Source organism: Neovison vison, chromosome 12 (genome assembly GCF_020171115.1).
Source record: "Neovison vison isolate M4711 chromosome 12, ASM_NN_V1, whole genome shotgun sequence".
Lineage (NCBI taxonomy): Eukaryota > Metazoa > Chordata > Mammalia > Carnivora > Mustelidae > Neogale > Neogale vison.
The window spans coordinates 37671214-37694311 of NC_058102.1; the positions used below are offsets into that span (position 1 = coordinate 37671214).

At 34.2% G+C, this 23098-nt stretch overlaps 1 protein-coding gene across 12 annotated transcripts in view; it reads left to right on the top strand.

Annotated features, from left to right (window-relative positions):
- Positions 1–23098, top strand: part of PPFIA2 (PTPRF interacting protein alpha 2) — a 486729-nt gene that overhangs the window by 301593 nt on the left and 162038 nt on the right. For all 12 annotated transcript variants that reach the window (XM_044229065.1, XM_044229070.1, XM_044229067.1 and 9 more), the window contains one exon: positions 4595–4669. In XM_044229065.1, coding sequence (XP_044085000.1) covers positions 4595–4669 — 75 coding nt within the window. The remainder of the gene's footprint in view (positions 1–4594; positions 4670–23098) is intronic.

Here is a 23098-nt window from a genome sequence, read left to right on the forward strand (position 1 = left end):
ACAACACCTGAGGGATGCTTTTATGAAAGAAAGTATGAAAGGCTATAAAAAATATTGAGGACAACCTGATGGGTATGAGTACATTTAAGGAAGAAATAATTGTACAACTTAAAATTTAGAAATAATTTACTATGTAGATGTTCAGTGAGCTTAGTATAACTAAATGAAGCATCTATAATGGCCCCAGGAGCTATAATAGCATTTACTAACTCACTGGGAGTGCCACGGACATTGATGAATCCCAGGGGCAACTGAACTGATTATCAGCTCAGTATTGCTGACAGTCTGAAGGAAAGTGTTATGAGCTTGGATTCTGGAGTTGGACAGATATGGAAAAGTGACTTAACTTCTCTATACATCTGTTTCCTCTTCTTCTGAATGAAGATAGTCATAGTATGTACCTCTTAGAATTGTCATGAGGATTAATTAGGATCTGACATGCAAAACTCTTAGCCAGTACTTAGCATACCGCAAGTGCTCATTAAATGTTAATGAATATTACTATTGATGTGAGTAAATTTCAATATTTGTTAAAACTTTCAAGCTAAGTAAGGATATTGGTGTCACTGTTGATCCACATGCTTGTTTTAAATAGCATTCTATTTAGTTATTGAGGGATTAATCTCTGCCTTCATAGAAAATTTCCATAAGAATAGCTCACAGCTACTCAAGAGGATAGGGAGGGGACATAGATTACAATATCCTAATTTAAGTAGTATGGCTATTATAGAGATGATCAGAAGAAGATGCAATTAACCATGTCTTCAGGACAAGACACTACCAACTTTACCACAGAGGATAAAGTTACACATGAAGAACTAAATAAAGTCTAAAAAATTGAACATAGCTGTAAACAATTACAGTGACTGGCAATCTTCATTATAAATGTCTTTATTTATATATCCATTGAGTTGTAGGATAAATTTTCACAATTAGCTAAGACCAACAATAATTTTGACATCACTCTCCAATTGTTTACCAATTTTGTGGGCGGGAGGAAAGCAATATCCATGTGTTTTGCAATCATTCAGACATCATTGACTGTTTTTGTTTTTTGTTTTTAAAACATATTGGCTATGCCTGGAGAATATAAGCAAAATTAAAGATACGCTCTTTATCTTAAAGATAAGAAAAAAACAGTAAATATATATGCACTCTACATATATTTCTATAGTCTGCTATCACAGTACCAAAACTGGATTTGAACTTCTGGTCAAAGGAGATTTTTTTAATAATGTTTTCTGTTATAAGAATGGTAATTCCAAAATGAAACCCTGCCATGCCTTACTTTTAATTTGGAATGTATGCTTCTTCCACCAGAGTTCCTCTTTATTCTGAGACATATTTGTTATTTTTAGGGACTTATTTTATTTTAAATCCTGAGCAATTTAAAAATGTAAGTAGCCTTGAAACATCTTTTGGGGAAAAAAATTCTTGAGTTATTTTGAAGAAATATACCCTTATGAAGAAAACTGATATAACAGATGAAATTAAAAATAAAAAATTCTACGTGTACAGAAATATCTTGTAGTTTACACTATAGCTCTAGCTCTATAAATAACCGAAATACATGAACTTAAAGACTACACAGACAATGGATTAACTGAACGTGGTTAAATAGTAAAAAAATCAGAAGCGGTTACGTAGAGAGCTAAGGCTATCAGCTGTGCACTTACATTTAGGAAAAAAATTAAAATTATAATTTGTCATGACATGTCAATCATTCTAGATAGCTCCACAAGAACACCAAACCTAACAAGGAAAATAAAGGGAACGATGGCATTCTGCTGGTGCTATGCTTAGCAGAGCAAAGCAAAAAACTAAAACGGTTGTCAGAAATAATAATCTTTTTTTTTCCTATTAATGCAGTTTTTGCTATGTAGACAAGGTAAGATATCAAGATTCATTATACCCTGGAAAATTTTTCTCCTTTGGATCTTACTTTTTTTTTTTTTCCTTATCAGTTTAGCAGAGATTAGTGCAAGATGAATTAAATTCAGAGAATAATTTATTCTCATATAAATGTGACTAAAGCATTCATATCATACTGTACTGATAATTACAACACCAATTCTTACATTTACAGCTAATTCAGAATATATTCGGTTGTTTTTATTTTCTCATAAAGAGAGCTTTAGATTCATTACTTTGTGGGTGATAGAATCTCAAGCTATAGATACCATTCTAAATTTACTGAGGGTTAATTCTGTTTTCAAATTGTTTTATCAGCTTAATGATTTTTACTTCATGGAGGCTCAATATGAGAATAAAAATGCTTAACTTGTAAATAGGAGCCAATTTAGAATATTTTCTGTGATTATTAGTTTAACAAAGAAAGTCAGAAAGATGCTTTAACCTAAAAGATAGTCTGGTTTCAGCCATTCTTTATATGACTTGAAGGACTCTTTTAGAAACATTCTGGTGTATCAGTGTATCTTAAAATAGGACACCTTCACCTCTTCACAGCCATCTAAATGTGATCTGATCAATATTGCATGTAGTGAGATCGTTAACTTACATTTAGACTGTTCCATAAGATGTTCTCATCCACTAGGATTCTTAGACCTTTCTCACTCAGAACACCCATATTTTATAGTTGGTACTTTAGGAAGTGGGCATAAAACTTTATAGTCATCCCTTTAAATACCAACTACATCTATTAAGATCTTTGCTGATTTCTGCTTTCCACATAACAGCAATCCACCTTATTTTCAACCTTCAGGATATTTGCTTCTTTTGCATGTATCCAAGCTACTTATAAGAAAAGTATTCCCCAGGTCAAATCATCAAAGATTTCCTTTGAAGTAGTTCTTGTTCAGTTATTAATCAGCGTTAGTTTTATCCATTTTAATGAACAATTATTTGTTTAATGGAACTGGTACCTAGCAGTCCATCTAGCATATCTAAGTATCAGGAAAGATCCTGTTAATTATCTTTGATATCAAATATCAATTTATGTAATATTAATAATTTTCAGAGAATTTCAGCATAACTAAGTAAAATTAATATTAAACTCCTCTCAGATTATTATGCTTTCTTATTCAAGATGTATTTCAGGAGTTAAGTGCACCCAGCCCCCTGAATATGTATCAGTTATCATTGTATAGCACAAAAATATGATTGAGATTTTTAAAAAAATTTTCTAATTAGATTCTAGATTAATAGGATATTAGTTTTTTTGTCTGTTTACTAATTGGAAAATAATTTTAAAATGCAACATTAAAATTGTTAGGTAAGTTTTTAAAATATAGTTTTTTATTTAACCTATGTCATGTATTAATAATTTATTAAACTATATTACTTAAGCTATATATTATGTTCTCAATTAAATCTTATTTTTTAAAAAAATGTTATTCATTAAACTATACTATCATTGAATTAATAAAATTAGTTTATAAAAATATAACAGTATATTAAAATACATGTTAACTTTACAAATACTGTAACATTCCCGTGTGAAAAAAAAAAAAAACTATGTTAACTCATAATAAAAAATTCACCATGGGGGTACCTGGGTGGCTCAGTGGGTTAAAGCCTCTGCCTTGAGCTCAGGTCACGATCCCAGGGTCCTGGGATCAAGCCCCACATTGGGCTCTCTGCTCAGCAGGGAGCCTGCTTCCTCCTCTCTCTCTGCCTGCCTCTCTGTCTACTTGTGATCTCTGTCAAATAAATAAATAAAATCTTAAAAAAAAAAAAAATTCACCGTGAATTGCATCTCAAGTTGAAGCTTTAAATTTTGTTGGTTCTTTTCTAAGAACTAAGCCACTGTAGACATTCATTTTAATTCAAAATTTTTTCTCTGAATTTCTTACATTTTTTACATGATCAAAAATATCTCATTTTCAATATATGTAATAAAGAGCATATCTGAGGATCTGAACATAAATCAGATCTAAATCAGTTTTAGAAGTTCTAAGAAAGCAAGAATTGAGAAACTGCTTTGTGTTTCATTTATGTATGAAACATTTGCAAATTGTAATTATCTTCAAATCATAATTATCTTCAAATGAAATGTGCAGAGTCTTTGGTTCTACGGAATATATTGCCTTAACCTTTGATATCTGGAAGCTGGTTAGGAATTCCAGAGGAAGCAAGTGCTTGCCAATCCCTAAGTAACAATATAGACCTCTAATTAACAAAATGTATGTGTAATGGACATTTTTCAGGTTCTAAGAACCCTTTATGAAGTTATTCATACCAAATGAAGCTCATGTATTATTTTTAAAAAAGAAATTTTTTTTTTTACCTATGTCCTACTTAATCAGTAACTCTGTTTTTTAGATGAATTCATAACATACTCTTGAACTTTGCCTCCACTTACTATGAGTCAGGATTAAGAACAAGCAAGTCTATCTCCAACCCCATTGGAAATTCTGTCTTTGGAGCACTAAAATGACTTGCTTATAAGGAAATCCCTTGATATAGTGATGCTATAAGGTGACAATGTATTCATAGTGTTTATGAGCACTAAAGGCTATAAAGACTTTAGTAATTTGCCAAATGTGACTGTCTCTGATAATGGTATTGATGGATTCAGCACAGTTTAACATGTATGGGATGTACATTACTGCACATATTTTGGTTTTTCTTCTAGGTAAGGGAGCGACTGAGGGTTTCTTTAGAAAGAGTCTCTGCACTGGAAGAAGAACTAGCTGCTGCTAATCAGGAGGTAACATACCAAACTTTCTCCTCTTTTGAGGTGCAATATCACTAACGTTATAGCCCTTGTGTTTCACGTCACTTTTATTAAAACTGTCACAAAAAATAAATGACATTCTGTATATGCCACTGAACAAGGTCTGTTGAAACTAGTTGCCAGGGTCATGTTTTCTGATTTCTGGTGATTCGGATCTGTCACTAAGAGATGAAAAGAAAATTACCAAAAACTAGCGACAAAGGGGCTTAGAAAGACTGCAGTCAGAATACCAGTCGTTTCAAAAATTAAAACACAGCTCCGAAGTTGGAAAACATGTCAAATATCTGTTAAACTTAGAAAATGTCACAAAGGAAGTTGACTCCTTGGAGATATAAATATACTTCCCTTAAGGTTCTTATTCTTATCTTCTCAGAGCTTCTGCCCATGTTTAGTGGCATCACTGAATCCACTCCTCTTGCTCTCATTCATGACTAAATTCTATAACCATCTCTGACATTTAAAGAGTTGTTTTTTTCTTTAGAAAAATTTGCTAACTTTGGTTTTTAGGACACGAATGAAGTTGGGTCATTAGACCAGACATAGATATATAAATAAAAATACATTTAAATATATAAAATGTATGAAAAATAACCTATGTAGGTCACCAAAATAGCCCCATCTCTTTTTCTCTCATTTACTTATAAGGCTACTTTTCTCTCCAGAAATTTATTCCAGTGATGTAAATATTGGTATTGCTAGTAGTAGACATATTAAAATAGTCCTATAAAATCTTTTTAGTTTTGAATTATTAAAGATATGGGAAAAAAAAGATATGGGAGGCTAATGTCGTTAATTATAAATATTATCAAGGCATTCTTATTAAAATAATATTTGCATTTGCTTTGTATGCACAAATACACATTTTTAAACCATGATAAAAATCTCAAGTATAAATTACCTTGTTCTTTAAAATAATCTAGCTCAATTAAACAAGTTTAAAGTTAACCTTTGTTCTAGGTTAGCAATTTAAACATTAGAAAAAAAGGACTTTTGAATGCAGGAAGAATGAGTTCCATGTGAACTAAATTTTAGCAGTGTCAAAAACAAATGGCAGCACAACAGTTTAAAAAAGAAAATACACACACACACACACACACACACACACACACACACACACAAATTTTGGTGACCAGATCAGCTTAGCAAACTGGATGGCTTTAGATAAATAAGTAAAATAAAGGGAACAAAGGGAAATAAAAGATTGGTACCTCTTAGTCATCATAGAAGAAAAGAACCTCTGAAGTAATAGATAATGACAAGAAGATCTCTGTCTTTTTAGGAGAAAGAATAGGTTTTACCAATAAAGTAAGTATATGCATTCCTAGAATGTCCAGAAAAAATATTAAATGTTCATTTATTTTGTGTCTTATCATTGTTAATTTTGATTTTCATGTATGTTTAAAAGTATATTTATCTTGGGTACATCCCTCAAAATATTTTATTGGTAAGACTAAAACAACAAAAGCTTTGGCAACTACTCCTGTGAAAGCCTTGCTTACCGTGCGGTGATAAACCTGTTTGTAACAAAGGGATAGTGAAACCTCTTGGCAAAGTTATGTGCCCCAAAGTAAAAATATTCCTCAAGTTCAAGTAAGGCTCTGAAAATTTGCTCTAGACATGGCAACAGCATAGTTCAAGCAGATATAAAATGGAAGAACAATGCTTGAGAGAACCAAAGTGGAAGAAAGACTTTTGACGGTTATCTTCAATAATTTAGCCTCAAATTTTATTGTAATCTGTTGTAGGCAGCATGGTCCATTTGATTGCTTTGTATATTTTAAATCACTAATGTGATTCTACAATTACTACAGCCCTTCTAAATGATTTTTGTTTTGTTTTACATCATTTGCAGAAGAGGAAAGTAATTGTGTGCTCATTATTAACTCCAATAATTTTTTTTTCCCCTTGATTTTTTTATTAACTTCCAGGTGGCTTTACCAGAATCTGTGCTTAGGATGTCACATATCTAAGGATGGGGAAGGGATTAGGAAAGTCCCCTTAGTTTTCTAACAATAAATTTTTTTATAAATAATTAATGATTTTAAGAGAGAGTGCATGGGGAAAAGCCAGCTTTTCCTTCAAGCTGAAACTTGTATTTCATTATGAAAATTAAAAAGAGAGAGAGAGAGAGAAATCAGAAGACACCTACAGTTTGAGTTCTCAGAATAACAGTTGGTACAAGAAATCCCTATAAACCAGGCATCATGTATTGATGATAAGATAACATTTAGAAATCTGACCGAAAAAGTTTAGAAAAATTTACACTATTGTCAGCTTTAGAAAGGGGAACTAAATAACATTTGAATGTTAGAGGAAGTAGTTGAAGAAAGTTGAGTTTATATAGGAAGCTTGACAAGTAAGGATACCATAGTGTTCAAATCTCTTTGATTCCCAAGTTTCTGGTAGTGGTAATAACTGTCCAGATATCTATCGAAACATATTCCTGAATTATTTCAGTTCCAAAATTCAGAAAAGAGAAATCAGAGAGCAGGGGTTTAGACTGCAAGTGATATAGTCATATACCTTGTTATATTCATACACATAGAGGCATACATATGTAGAGTTTGAGAAGATGACAGAATAGAGTTTATTCTGTCATCATTATTTTAATACAGTTGATTCTGTCATCCATAGATCATTACTCTCTTTCTGTGCCTGTCGGTGTATCTGTCCCTATCTCTGTCTCTCTCATCTTGTCCCATTCTCCTACATGTTTTGGAGTTAATGTTTAATACATTTCCTTTTTATAAACTCTCCCTTGGAGCCCTCATCTTGTTCTCATACATCCCAGGCTACAACCATGACTTCGGTGGGGAAAAAAAAGAGAGGACAAAATCTGTAGCTCAAAATTCCTTCTTTTTTCTGAGCCTCATGGCATTTCCACACAGCTGTGCTAATGGTTGAGGAGACTGTTTTCTGCCACAGGTATCCAGCAGGGGGCAAGGCAGAGAGGTTGAAATCTTTTTTATTTATTTATTTTTTGTTGTTTGTTTGTTTGTTTTTAATTTTTTATTTTTTATAAACATATATTTTTATCCCCAGGGGTACAGGTCTATGAATCGCCAGGTTTACACACCTCACAGCACTCACCAAAGCACATGCCCTCCCCAGTGTCCATAACCCCCAACCCCCCCTCCCCCCAGCAACCCTCAGTTTGTTTTGTGAGATTAAGAGTCACTTATGGTTTGTCTCCCTCCCAGTCCCATCTTGTTTCATTTATTCTTCTCCTACTTGCTCAGGGTTTGCAAATCAAGATATGCACCTAGATATCTGTCATCACATACAGGGAATGAGTTTTCTAATTTACACAAAGGCACCATATGTACTGGTGGGCCTGGAACTCCACCTAGTTTTTACAAGTGTCCCCTTAGGTTCCCTATGGCCCATTAACTAATGAAATAAATAGCCTTATTCAAAAGAATATGAGGCAACTGTATGTTCTAATTTGGAAAGAGCTCCAAAACTTTTTCTTTTACAAAAAGAAAAAGTTGCATAGAATGATCCCAATGTTGTACAAATATAATTAATAGTAATACATTATTGTAGGACTAGAAAAAATTTGAGTATATAAATACCAAACTCTCATTTCTTAGTTGTCTCTGCTGCTTGTAGGCATAGGTACTATGCATTACTTTCAAATTTGAGTTTTTAATAACTCTTCATTATAACATAAACAAAATGATAAAGACATTTTATTTAGATGACATTTTCCACGACTAGATAGTTCTCTTGATCACTTAGCGATAGCAATAGGTAATATTTACTGAGAGCTTTAAATTTCTAGGCACTGTGCTAAATACATTTGTATCAGCAGAATAATCCTGGAGTTTTGGTACTACTGTTATTTTATAGATGAGCCCAGAGAGGTCGTTTCTCTTAAGGTGCCCTTCTCTTCTGCTACAAAATGTTATCTCTGAATTTGTCTTAACTCTCTGTACTCAGGCAGTTCCAATCTCTAACTGTGTCGTAATCAAACCCCCATCCAGTACTCTCTTCTTTGTGCATATATGTTAAAACCACTATAGTTCACGTGTTCATTAATTTTTACTTGGAATATTACGAGAGGTTTTCATTTATTCTTGTTTCCTATCCCTTTCTGCTGTTTAATTCTCCGGGGTTATAACCCTGCTAAGCAAAGCTCTAATCATAGTGATTATTTCTTACAACATATTCTAAGATGTAATACATACTTATATGTAATAAATACCATATTAGTACATTAACAACATAATACTATAATATACTGTATGAACACATGTGTTAATAATGTAATCATATATCAAGAACCTCGTCAATGGTCCTAATCTATAAATCTAGCTCTAACTCCTACTACCCCTACTGCCATGACTGAGTCATTCTAAGGTCTTGTTAACATAATTATATTCATTTTTTTTGAAATCAACCAACATCTTTCCTGTATCTTACTTATGCTAATGTCTCTCCTGGAATGCTTCCACAACCCTCATTCATTCACTGAAATCATATTTCCCCATTTAAACTCAAGTTCAGACATTACCTTTTTAATGAAATATTTTATGAGTTCTTGCCACAGTCATCATTCCTTAGTTTAAATTGCTAAAACTCATTGCTTCAGCATCTATTTTGACTGTTCAACAGCTATTGGAGTTAATTATATATCCGTCTAAGCCTAGGCTGTTAGTTCCCTGAGGAAAATGGACTGCATCTTGTTCATTTGTGTTTATTGTATTCACTACAGTGATGCGAACCTCATGATTAACATGTATTTGTCAAATTTTATTGTATAGCATTTGTTCTAGCCAGTGTTTTCACATTGTTCCTTTGCTGTTTCCTTAGTATTAAAGTTTGAATTACCTTAGGCATGCTCAATTAACAACACTACATTGATTATATGGATTAAATGAATAAGATGTTTGTTCTTTCCAAATATAATTATTGAGTAACCACCAAGTGCAGAAAATTCTGAGTCTCTGACAGGAGGAATAGGAAAAAACACAATGATAAATGAAACATTATGCAAGATTTCATGTAATTTGCCCTCAAGAGATGAAAATGAATATATAAATGTAAGTAAGGTCTAACAATGCAAAACTCAATAAATGAAAAACACGGGCCCCAAATGCAGAGAGGATAAAGATATTTATTCTCATCTGAAAGATCAGAGAAGGATCACCCTTGAAAGAAATCTATGATTTGTCTTTAAAACTAGGGGGAAACATTTCAGGCTGAGTAGACAGTATGGTGGAAAACAGAAACAATACCCTGAAATTGGAGTTTCAAGAGTAGAGAGGGTGGTGTTGTGTCCGTGAGGATTTGGGTATGAAAAGATGTGAAAGTGGAAGATGGGTAGGTGGGGAGGACTAAGATTTCAGAGGGCCCTAAATACCATGATCAAAGAGTAGAATTCATATTTTAAATTCATACTTAATGAAGTGAGGAAGCGGTGAAGGTTTTGTTGTTTTGTTTTGGTAAAGTAAAAACTATGAAGGTATGTTCTTTATTTCCTTTCTTTTGTAAAGTGTTAGGGTGGAGTAGAGCTGGAAAGTTGACATAATTGACATGGCTGGCTGACGTAATTAGCTGATGTGTGATTTTGATTATGACACCTCAGTTTAACAAGTATTTATTGGGCATCTTCTGTTTGCCAGGCATTGACTTAAGTACTAGGTATAAGTATATTAAAAAAAACTCAGATACTTAATGAATCAAAATTCTCTCAAATATGAGAAATAGAAATGTTGGAAGTCATTATAGTGGGAAGGTGTTATTTCATGGGTATGGAGTTTCAGTTTGGGACTATGAAAAAGGTTCTTAAGATGGATAGTGGTGATGGTTGCAGAACAATGTAAACATACTACACCTGACACTTAAAATTGGTTAAAATGGTTAATTTTACATTATGTATAGTTTGCCACAATAAGAAATTAATTATACTACAATATGACTAATGTGGAAATAAAAGTAACTACAAGGTTTTTTAATATTACAAAAGAGAGTAATTAATTGTATGGGCATAAAGAAGGAAAAGCAGATAGTATTATAAACATATTCCTAGAGAAATTTCGTCATTTGTAGCAGCATGGATGAATTTTGAAACATTATTGAAGTGAAATAAGCCAGACAAAGAAATACTGTATGACTTTACTTATATGTAGAATCTAAAAGGGTTGGAGTCCTAGAAATAGAGTAGATTGGTGGTTGCCCAGGCTAGCGATAGGGGGGAAAAAGGAGAAGCTTATCAAAGGAGGGAAACCTTCAGTTATAAAGAAAAAGATTAGGGGATCTGATGTACAGCATGGTAATGATAGTTAATGATACTGTATTGTATATTTAAAGTTTGTTAAGACAGTAGGTATTAAATGTTTTCACTACCAACAACTAAAAAATAGTAATTCTGTGGGGTGATGGGTGTATTAACTAACCTTACTGGGGTAAGCATTCAAAAATAGGTACATAAATCAGTGCATTGGGGATAAATTTACACAATATTATTTGTCAGTTGTATCTCAATAAAGTCCAAAATCTTTCTAGAGAAAAAAATTACCTAGAGTTTGAAGAGTGACTTTAAAGAGCTTACCAGATGGACTTGTGGGAAAAGAAGGGAAGTAGACAGGAAGAGGGATGATGACTAGACTGCAGAGTTAGGCAGAGCAGAGTTTGGGAAGCATGCGCTTCCTCCTACGGGCAACAGTGAGTCAAGAAAGAGTTTTTAAGGAGAGAAAAATGTGATCACATTTTTAATTTTGCAGACCAGTGATACTTTCAAAAGTTAAGGATATTAAAATGTATATAATAACCAAAGTCCTATGTTTATGGTTCAGATTTTTAAAATCACTATGATTTTTTGAAAGAAACAAGGGACTGATGTCAGAAAATACTGAACTATGTAAAACAGAAGTATTACCATGTCTGGCATTTCTTCTGTTCTTTTAGTAATGGGAAATAATATAAGTGAAATAATCAAAACAGTATTACAAATATATATATAAATTTGCTGTCATTGTATGCCTCTTTGAAGAGCCCCACAGAGTTAGCTTGTATTGTTAATGTTGAGTACATTTTCCAGGCCATTGTCCTAAAAACGTGAGTCCAGTTTATTTAGGCACAGAAAATACAATAATGTCTTTATTTCTTGCAGAGTATTTTTGTTACTGCTTAAAATTGGAAAACCACACACACACAAATGTACAATAAAGGGAAATGCAAGGAAGAATAAATAGATTACTTCCTAACAATGTGTTCTCCTTTAGCAGAGTCTCATATCCTTTTAAAATTATTTTAATTAAATGAGACAAAATGGATTATTTTGAAGTTACATTAAAAACTCAATTGACAGACTAATTTTCACTGAATATACAGGTGCACTTATTTTAAAAGCTTTTCTACATGATTGAATTATACATAAAAAGAACTGTTACATTGAATTGTAGGCTGATCTATATATATATTTTTTATATTGCTTTCATTCTATGTTTGTTTATTCCAAGCAATGAACTTACCAACTTTCAATTGGAATTTTCTTAAGGAAATTAGCATTTCATTCTACTTCATCTGTAACCAGCCTTATCCTTGAGGTCTTATTTCCTAAGGGAAAATGAAAGAACTTGTATGGGCAAATCTAATATCATTCTCATTTAAAGGAATATTGTATCAGAATGGTGAGAGGAGCTAGAATTAGCAAGCTCGTGTTTGTGGGACTTATAAGACTGTGGACTTCAGCCATTCCATTAAATATATTACACCATTAGGGACGCCTGGGTGGCTCAGTTGGTTAAGCGGCTGCCTTCGGCTCAGGTCATGATCCCAGCGTGCTGGGATCGAGTCCCACATCGGGCTCCTTGCTTGGCAGGGAGTCTGCTTCTCCCTCTGCCTCTGCCTGCCACTCTGCCTGTGCTCGCTCTCTTGCTCTCTCTCTCTCTCTGACAAATAAATAAATAAAATCTTAAAAAAAAATTTTTAATAAAATAAATAAATACATTACACCATTAAATCACCATAATGATTTCTTGAGTTGGAATTAGATCCAGTGCTTTGTGGAATCCATGGAAATTAATGGAAACATGGAAAAGTTGAATAGATATAGGCAAAGATGGAACCTACCCTAAAAAGCAAATAAAAGTCTGAGAAGGAAATGAGAGATGTAAAAATCAACCGTGTCAAGAGTTAATGAAGCAAAAAAGTGATAAGAGATAGATAACAAGGGCGCCTGGGTGGCTCAGTGCGTTAAGCCGCTGCCTTCGGCTCAGGTCATGATCTCAGGGTCCTGGGATCGAGGCCCGCATCGGGCTCTCTGCTCAGCAGGGAGCCTGCTTCCTCCTCTCTCTCTCTGCCTGCCTCTCTGCCTACTTGTAATCTCTCTCTGTCAAATAAATAAATAAAATCTTTAAAAAAAAAAAAGAGATAGATAACAAGAGAGTTTTTAGTGTGGAGATTGGAGATGGCCAACAGTGTCAAATGTTTCATGAAGACATAAAAGATGATGTCTAATATGAGATGGTTAGATTTATAATTAGGTCACTGGAAAGATTTACAAAGACAGTTTCAATAAAATATAATAGAAGGAGAATAGCTATTATGAAAAGAGTGAGTCAATTAGAAGTTTAGAAATGGAGATGATGAGTAATATTCTTTTGAGAAGTTTGGCAAAGAAGGAGAAAGGTGGTTAAATGTTGAAAAAATAGGCCATGTTGACAGATAGCCTATTGAAAATACTTTCAGCCAAAGAAGAAATGAAGGAGAAGCAATATTTGATGGGCAGCCACAGTAGAGGTTAAGCATGGTTTCAAGATCAATTGCAGGTGGTAGAACTCTGTTCTCTAAAAAATGGAGAAAGGAGAGTGGAATGTGTAGTGTAAAGATGAAAGAAAAGTTTGATTTGGAGGGGAAAGATGTAAGCATTATATCAGATATTCCTCCCAAGAAAATATGGGTTCTTGGCTAAGGGAGATGGGAGCAGAGGTACTTTTTATGATAGATAAGGAAACTGAAAATAAGATGATGTAGAATGTGGCAAGGAGCCAATAAGACTAAGCAAGGAAATTTTACTTTGAGATGAGGACTCAGAGGAGGTTCTCATGGAGGAGGACCCAGCAAACTAAAAATTGCCAGTTTCCACTTACCAACTGAAACAACATGGATTCTACTACGATATTTCCTTATCTAAATCTATGAAGTTCTGTTATTCATCATAATTTGAAAGGAAGAAATATGAATATGAAATTAAAGTGGTTTCAGATGACTTTGGCCACTTTGAATCAATCCAGAGGTGAAATGATTTCTAAAACTTAACAAAGGTGCAAATCAGGAAGCTTCTGAAATCCATGAGCAACTCAGCTGTAGTTCAGTAGTGGGAGAGAAATTTAGGTGCTGAAGATGATCCAGAAAAATGTGTCAAGTGGGAAAGCTGTTAAGCAGCACTTACTAAAGAAATTTGCTTTTGGGGAACAGATAGCAATACTCATCTGAAGTCACATGACCATTTATTTGCAGATTTAATGAAATGACCAAGCCATTTTCCTCTTCAAATTAAAGCTGCCATTTCTGTGAATGGAAAGCTCCAGATACAGAAAAAAGAGACTACAGCAGAAGTTCTTGAGTTAAATTATTTCAGAATCCTAAAATTGATCATTATTTATCTCGTTAGACTCTGCCAGTTACTCATTTTTTGATCCTTTTAATTCTCTCTGCCAGTTCCACGAAATGAATGTCTATCACTGCTTTTATAAAAATGATTAATCTTAAAGCAGCTTTCTAATTTACTGTATGTTTATGTACACCACAGCCTGATTCAGCTGATTAGCTTATGTTCATCATTAGTAAATGTATGAAACTATTTTTGTAAATTTCATGACCGAGCGACTTTGAATTAACATTCTAACAGAAATTCAAATACAAGTGTTTTTCTATGTTTTATTAGTATTTGAAGCAATTTGCCATGGCTAAACTTACCTGAAAATATTATTTGCTTAATGACAATGGTGTTTGCATAAGCTAATGACATCTTGCATCCCCCAACTTATATCCCAATGTAAAACTCTCTGATGTGACATTTTTAGATTGCCTGCAAACCTTATGACCTTCTGATAGACCTATTTATTGGAAACCTGTACTTCCTGTTGGAATTGTATCATTTTGGGTTAGAAAAATGTGTAGTTATTAATTGATTTTATTTCATGAAAAAGTTTAATAATAGTTGAACAGTGTCCTTTTTTTGCTTTATATTGGTAAATTCAAAACTTCAGCATTGTTACTCACAATGGCCTACAACTGCTCATTATGCCTCTCAGTTATGCTTTATGATGATACTATATTGTAAAGATGAGCGTAGATACTGTAATTGCCCACATTATTATCATCAATGGAAAATGTCTTCTTTGCTGTTGACAATTGTACTGTTCCAACACAAAGAATCTTTTCAAATAAAGAGAAACCAAGATTTCTTATAACAAAATATGTTAAAAGGCTTAAAATGAAAAGAGCCAAGGAAATTGCTGTTTGCTACTCCCACGGTTTTTACTACTTCCAAGACCTGTCTGAAGCAATTGTTTAAAATATGGGTTAAAGTTGTCTCCTGTTGTGTTTGAGACATTTGAAGTCTGTTTGCCAATCTTTTTGACTTTTTTTCCTGTTTTGGTTAGAATCCTTTCCCTGAGGAAAGCATAGAATTTGTTTTTCTTGTGACAACAGGCTTGGCTGTCTTATCCTTGCGTGGTTTTTTTTTCCTCTTACTATTAATAGCAGGATCACACTTGATATTAATACTTTGATCATAAGCATCAAAAATTGACCCATCTTATTTTACCCACATGTTTACTTAAGTTTTCTTATTAATTTTAAAGCTAACAATTTGACAAAGATTACTTAACTTTTAGAAAATTAAAATGAAATAATGAAATTTAGTGAGAGACAAGGGAGAAAGGAAAAAGAAAAAAAAAGAATATTTAACTTGAAGTTAAAGATCCCAGTGAAGTCTTAGACTTATCACTTTCTAATTCTGTAGCCCTCGGCAATTTATTTACACTCTCTGTACCTCAGATATCTTATCTGAGAATTGGAATACTAATAAACTCTGGATCAGCCTATCTTTCAAAGATGGCATGATATTTGGATGAGATTATATACAAGGAAGTACTTGATAAACTTGAAATACTAAACCTATATTGCTATTATAAGGCTCAAAAAGCCAGTATCAGCTAGTTATTAGTTGAGTAGCAAAAAAATCTTTTCTGTTGACTATTTGAACTTGATAATAAACAAAATAACAGTAGTTTATTTTATACCCAAAACTAAATCTCCTTTTCTTGGATAAATAAACATTTATTCATAGGATGATTCTGTAGTACAACATTCATTTTATAAATTACTTTGCAATTCACTTAAAAATTTTTTTTAATTTCTTTTCAGTGTTCCAGAATTCATTGTTTATGCACCACACCCAGTGCTTCATGCAATAGGTGCCCTCCATAATACCCATCACCAGGTTCACCCAACCTCCTCCCCTCCTGCCCTCGAAAACCCTCAGTTTGATTCTCAGAGTACACAGTCTCTCATGGTTCAACTCGCCCTCCAATTTCTCCCAACTCACTTCTCCTCTCCATCTCCCCATCGCCTCCATGTTTTTCCTTATGCTCCACAAATAAGCAAAACCATATGATAATTGACTCTCTGCTTGACTTATTTCACTCACATAATCTCTTCCAATCCATGTTGATAAAAAATTAGGTATTCATCCTTTCTGATGGAGGCATAGTACTCCATGGTATATATGAACCACATCTACTTTAGCCATTCATCCATTGAAGGGCATCTTGGTTCTTTCCACAGTTTGGCAGCTGTGGCCGTTGCTGTTATTGAACATTGAGGTCCATATGGCCCTTCTTTTCACTACATCGGTGTATATGTATCTTTGGGATAAACATCCAGTAGTGCAATTGCATGGTTGTAGGGTAGCTCTATTTTTAATTTCTTAAGGAATCTCCACACTGTTTTCCAAAGTGGCTGTACCAACTTGCATTCCCACCAACAGTGTAAGAGAGTTCCCCTTTCTCCACATTCTCTCCAACACATGTTGTTTACTGTCTTATTGATTTTGGCCATTCTAACTGGTGTAAGGTGCTATCTCAATGCAATTTTGATTTGAATTTGCCTGATAGCTAGTGATGATGAACTTCTTTTAAGATATATCTCCAAAGGCAAAGGAAATAAAAGCAAAAATGAACTTTTGGGACTGCCCATTTCTTGGGTCTGTTAATTTCTTCATATGCTTTCTTTTCAAAATTCTTCATAAGGTTTTGGTTATTCCCCAGGGATTCCCAGAAGTATAGTTATTATGTATCCAAGTGATTTGATGGACTTGTATCCTCACTAATGCTTCTTTATGTTTGTGTATGCTGAATAAAACAGCTGGGGGAGGAAAATAATTTTAAAAATTAATATTTATTTTACTTATATATTTTTAAGGATTTTATTTATTTATTTTAGAGAGAGTGAGAGAGCACAAGCAGGGGGAGCAGCAGAGAAAGAGGGAGCCTGAGGGCTACATCCCAGGACCCTGGGTTCATTGCCTGAGCTGAAAGCAGCCACTTAACTGACTGAGCCACCCAGGTGCCTCATTAATATCTTAATATTAGAAGAAGAGGAGTCTACTCTGGTATCCTTTTTTTTTTTCTTTTTTTTTCTGATATTTAGGATTCTGTCACCTAAAAGGATAAATACATGGACAGAAAGCATGGAGGACATGGGGAGTTAGAGAGAAGGGGGTTGGGGTAAATTGGAAGGGGAGGTGAACCATGAGAGACTATGGACTCTGAAAAACAATCTGAGGGGTTTGAAGTGGCAGGGAGGTGGGAGGTCAGGGTACCAAGTGGTGGGTATTATAGAGGGCACGGATTGCATGGAGCACTGCGTGTGGTGAAAAAATAATGATACTGTTATGTTGAAAATAAATAAATGAAAAAAAAATACATGGACAGAGAATACACCATAGTGGAATAGTTCTCAATGAGCATCACTTGTAAAGCATTTGAAAAATGCACATGTATCTAGAAATTCTTACCATTGTTAGCTTGAGACCTGGCTATCTTCACTTAAGAAATAAAAGGAAAACTGTTGTAATTGATTTGGATCTCAAGCAGATTCCAGGTTCAGCATGGAGCTTGTTGTGGGGCTCAATCCCTTGACCCTAAGATCATGCTTTGAGCTGAAATCAAGAGTCACATATTTAACTGACTGAGCCACCCAGGGCCCTTAAGTCAGATAACATTTTTAAACTGGTGAATATCTATCAGTAAAATATGAATGAAATTAATAACTACCTATAAGCCGATTATAATAATGAAATAACATGAAGTAAAAATATAGCAATTAATATAACAGCTACTCAATAAATGACAAATATCATGTTGATAATCAAAATGGTGATGATTCTTCTCTAATGAGAATAGTTTGAGAGACACATAGAACTTGTCCCATAAAAGAATGATTAAAATGCTGCGCAAATGCTTAGAACCATTCTTCCTAAAGCTAGTTAAAACTCCACGGATATGATTTGGAAAGTATGACTAAGTTCACCAGAAAAATTTTTTTGATGAATGAAATTAACATGCTCGAAACATGATTCAGTATCAAACAAAGGTTCAGAGGATGACACAATACAGGCTCAATGTGGAGTATTTATGGGCATAGGACTAAGTCCTGATTTGCAGCAAGAGGACATTGAGGTAAATGTTTAATCAACTTGCGCTCAGGTCCAGTTTCCTAACTCTAGTCATTCAGACAATAACCTAGTTCTAATGTGCACTCTGATTTGCATGCATGACTAAGCTAACATCCAACCCTGAGTCACATTGCATTCCCGGTATTTATGGTAGAATAGTAAGGTCCATCTGTTCATCATGACCTCTTTATAGCAAAGCCCCCATTTCAACATGGTGCTCTCCTGTCTTTGCACACTTCTGACCATGATGGGAGAAACCCTAATGGTTATCGAATTTATTGCTGAGAACCATGTTCCCTTGATACTTAAAGAAGCTCCTTCCATTGTGTCCGAATTACTCTCCTCACAAGGAGAGGGCATTATCTTAGACATACTTCCTGTAACAACTAAAGTAATGTTATCTGTATGTAAGCTCAATATAGTGCTTCTAAAATATACAGCTGGTTTTAAATTACAGCATCCATTTGAGCAAGTTGTTTTTAATCCTTTCTCACTGAAAGTTTATCACAACTTTTATTGGCTCAACTGACACATACACACACACATATAATGACTTCTGTCTTTGGGTTGAAGTGCGTGCCACAATTTCCACCACTTCTAGCCAGCAGGATATGGAAGGGGATCAAAATGTTTATAAAGATAAATTTTAGGGGCTTGATAGGGAAGCAATACAGATTATTTTTGCTTATATCCCATTGAACAAAACTTGGTTTCACAATCACTTTGAGCTGTTAAAGAGACCAGCAAGTACATTGTCTAGTCAAGTGGCCATATGTAGGAGTTCTATGGCTAAAGAATGGGGAATGGATTTTAATGTGCAGCAAGGAGCATCTAGAACATGTGACATATAAAGAATGCCTGGGATTCATTAGTAAATTGAATAAAGTCATGTAATAAAAATATTTACACAAATATCAGTAGCATTCCCAAACTAGCAGTAAGTAAATAGAAAATCAAAATAATAAAAATTGAAGATCATGAAAAATGATTAATCAGAAACATATATAAGGATAATAATTAAGATATTATATTTAGCAGGAAAAAACATTCATTCAACAAACATTTATTAAAACAACAATTATAACTAATAATTATAGAATGCCCACAGAGGTCCTCTTCTTAATGTTTTATGAATTTTAACTAGTTTTATCTTCATATTAGTAATCTCTGAGGCTGGTATTACAAACATTATTTATAGAAAAAGAAACTGAAGCTCAGAGAAGCTAAATAACTTGTTCAAGTTTATACTGACAGTACATTGCAGAACCAGAATTCTACTTTATATCTCATAATCTTAAATAGCACTTTGTCTTATCCCCTGGACAGGTGCCAAGTACTGTTTTGGGCCTTGAGGACATACCTATAACCAAGTCAGAAGTTGCCCCTACCTCAAAGAGCTTGTATTAGAAACACATAAATTTAAAAATGATTTTATATAATAATAAATTCTATGAAACAAATTACAAAGGGCTATGGATAGAGAGTATTGTAGAGCTCATCCACAATTATTTTTAGGATTTTTCTTTATTCTCTCAGTTCTTTCTTTTGAAATATCATTAACCAATGTCATCATATCATCTAAAACATTCCTATTTTGAGCAGAAAATACCAGAAAGCATACCAAAAAAATATATTTGCTTCATTATTTCATTGTCAGGGATAATTTAGCCTATATTTCTACTGAAAAAAATGGCATTAGAAAAAAATGTGTGAAATGAGTCTAAACCTCAGGAAATGGAGTTATAGTTCTGACTTTCCCTCCATCCATTTGAACAGTTTTGAAATTGTTTATTTTATGTGTTACTTGAGTCTAGTTGACACACAATGTTACATTAGTTTCAGGTGTACGACATAGTGACTCCACCAGTTTACACGTCATGCTATGGTCACCATAAGTGTAGCTGCCATCTGTGCCCATACATCTCTATGACAATATCATTGACAATATACTCTTAAAAAAGAGATAGGCATGAACTTCTACATCAGGGATCAGCAAACTCTTCTGTAAAGAGCCATCTAGTAAATATTTTAGACTCTGTGGCCCGTATAGCTCTGTCATAACTACTCTTACTATTGTAGAGTGAAAACTATCCTGGATAGTCATGTAAACAAATGAGTTTGGCTGCGTTCCAGTAAAAATGGATTTAAGAACCCTGGAAATTGAATTTCTTATAATTTCTATGTGTTACAAAGTAGTATCTTTCTTTTGATTTTTTTCAACCATTCGAACTTTTACAAACCATTTTTAGCTTCCAGGCCTGACAAAAACGGACAGGCTGAGAGCTATAGTTGATTACCCCACACTACGTGGTCACTTAGGACCTGTCCTAGAGGCTCCCTATCACTGGCCTTGACTTTTCACTGGGCTGCTGCCTCTACCCACACAATAGATGGGAGAAAGCCCCTGAATTGAAGACTATATGCACTGGTCCTCAAACTGAAGGGTATATAATGTTCAGTCAGAGGTAGATTCAAATTCAGATTCTTTAAAGCGAGGTCCACATTTTTAACAAGCATTATAGGAGATTTTGATGCATGTGATTTTGAACTGTTAACAAAAACCTGGACCTAAATATAACATGAGCATCAAACACAGAACCCATAAACGGGAGATAACAAAACAGTGAGCTAAGCAGCACAATAGAAATAAGAAGGAACCAAAGAATACCTGATATTCTGTGAAAAGTGGATACTGGGGAGTAGTTGGAAGTTAGTATGGACAAGTGAGAGGAATGTGACAGGTTTAAAACCCTCTTCTATATGGAATACTTAATTCAGTGCTATAAATAAATTCTGCCCTGGTTGAGAAAAGAAGGATGAGACAAGAAAGGAAAGAAGAAACACTACAAACAGGAGCTATAACTTCCCTGCAGGGGATTTTACTTTCTCCCTAAGTGCTTCTGCCATTTGGTTGCTCTGTGACTATAGGCAATTTCCTATATTCTTTTTTCCTCAATTAGCTCAAACCTCATTATGAACTTCTAAGGTTATTGTGAGGTTTAAATATCAAGGGCTTAAAACTGTGATTGGCACCAAGTATCTTTCAGTAAATATTTTTGATGTTGATAATGATTTTTTTAGCCATAATACTCCTTTTAAAGATGATTGAACTGAGGTCCAGAGAGATGGATTTGTGTGTTCCACAGTGGGACTAATTAGGTGAGGTTTGTGGGGGCCAGAAAATGGTTTGTCATTCATTCTCTGTACACTTCATTTTCTTTATCCATGGAAGTAAACTATAAAGACCACATAAGTTCTGGTTTATTTCCATTCTGACATTTCCTAATATTTTCACATTTAAAAATCACATAAAAATAAAATTAGAATATGTGCAAAAGAAAGTAGCACTTTATTATTACCATTAGAACCAAGCAAATACGTTACTTTAAAAGGAATTGTTCAGAATAATGGGTTTTGTATGCTTTGGTTGTTTCTAAGGAAGAACTAAGTGGATAAACTCTTTGTATTGTCCTGCCTTCCTCTTTTATATGCAAGAATGACTAATGGACATTGTTTCTGCCTTCTGTATTTTCTCCAGTGCTTTTCTTTTTTTTTAAATTTTAATTATTTATTTATTTTTAATTAACATATAATGTATTATTTGTTTGAAGGGTATAGGTTTGTGATTCATCAGTCTCCCACAATTCACAGCACTCACCATAGCACATAACGTCCCCAGTGTCCATCATCCAGCCACCCTATCCCTCCCATACCCCTCTACTCCAGCAACCCTCAGTTTGTTTCCTGAGATTAAGAGTCTCTTATGCTTTGTCTCCCTCTCTTCCTCTTGTTTCATTTTTCCCTCCCTTCTCTATGAGCCTCTGTCTTGATTCACAAATTCCTCATATAAGTGAGATCATATGGTAATTATCTTTCTCTGATTGACTTATTTCGCTTAGCATAATACACTCTTGTTCCATCCATGTCATTGCAAATGGTAAGATTTCATTTTTTCATGGCTGCATGATATTCCTGTGTGTGTGTGTGTGTGTGTGTGTGTGTATCTCACACCTTCTTTTTTTTTTTCTCACACTTCCTTTATCCATTCACGTGCTGATGGACATCTAGGCTCTTTCCATAGTTTGCCTGTTGTCAACATTGCAGCTATAAATATTTGAGTGCACGTGCCCCTTCAGATCACTACATTTGTATCTTTGTGGTAAATACCCAGTAGTGCAGATGCTGGGTCATAGGGTAGCTCTATTTTCAACTCCTGAGGAACCTCCATACTGTTTTCCAGAGTGGCTGCACCAGCTTGCATTCCCAACAACAGTGTAGGAGGGTTCCCCTTTCTCCACATCCTCCCCATCACCTGTTGTTTCCTGACTTGTTAATTTTAGCCATTCTGATTGGTGTGAGGTGGTTTTGATTTGTATTTTCCTGATGTCGAGTGATGTTAAGCACTTTTTCAGGGGTCTGTTGGCAATCTGGATGTCTTCTTTGCAGAAATGTCTATTCATGTCTTCTGCCCCTTTCTTTATTAGATTATTTCTTCTTTTAGTGTTGAGTTTGATAAGTTCAGACTTACAGATTTTGGATACTAGCCCATTATCTGATATGTCATTTGCAAATATCTTCTCCCGTTCTGTCCTTTGTCTTTTGGTTTGGTTGGCTGTTTACTTTGCTTTGCAAAATCTTTTTATCTTGAAGTCTCAATTGTTCATTTTTGCCCTTGTTTCCCTTGCCTTTGGTGATGTTTCTAAGAAGAA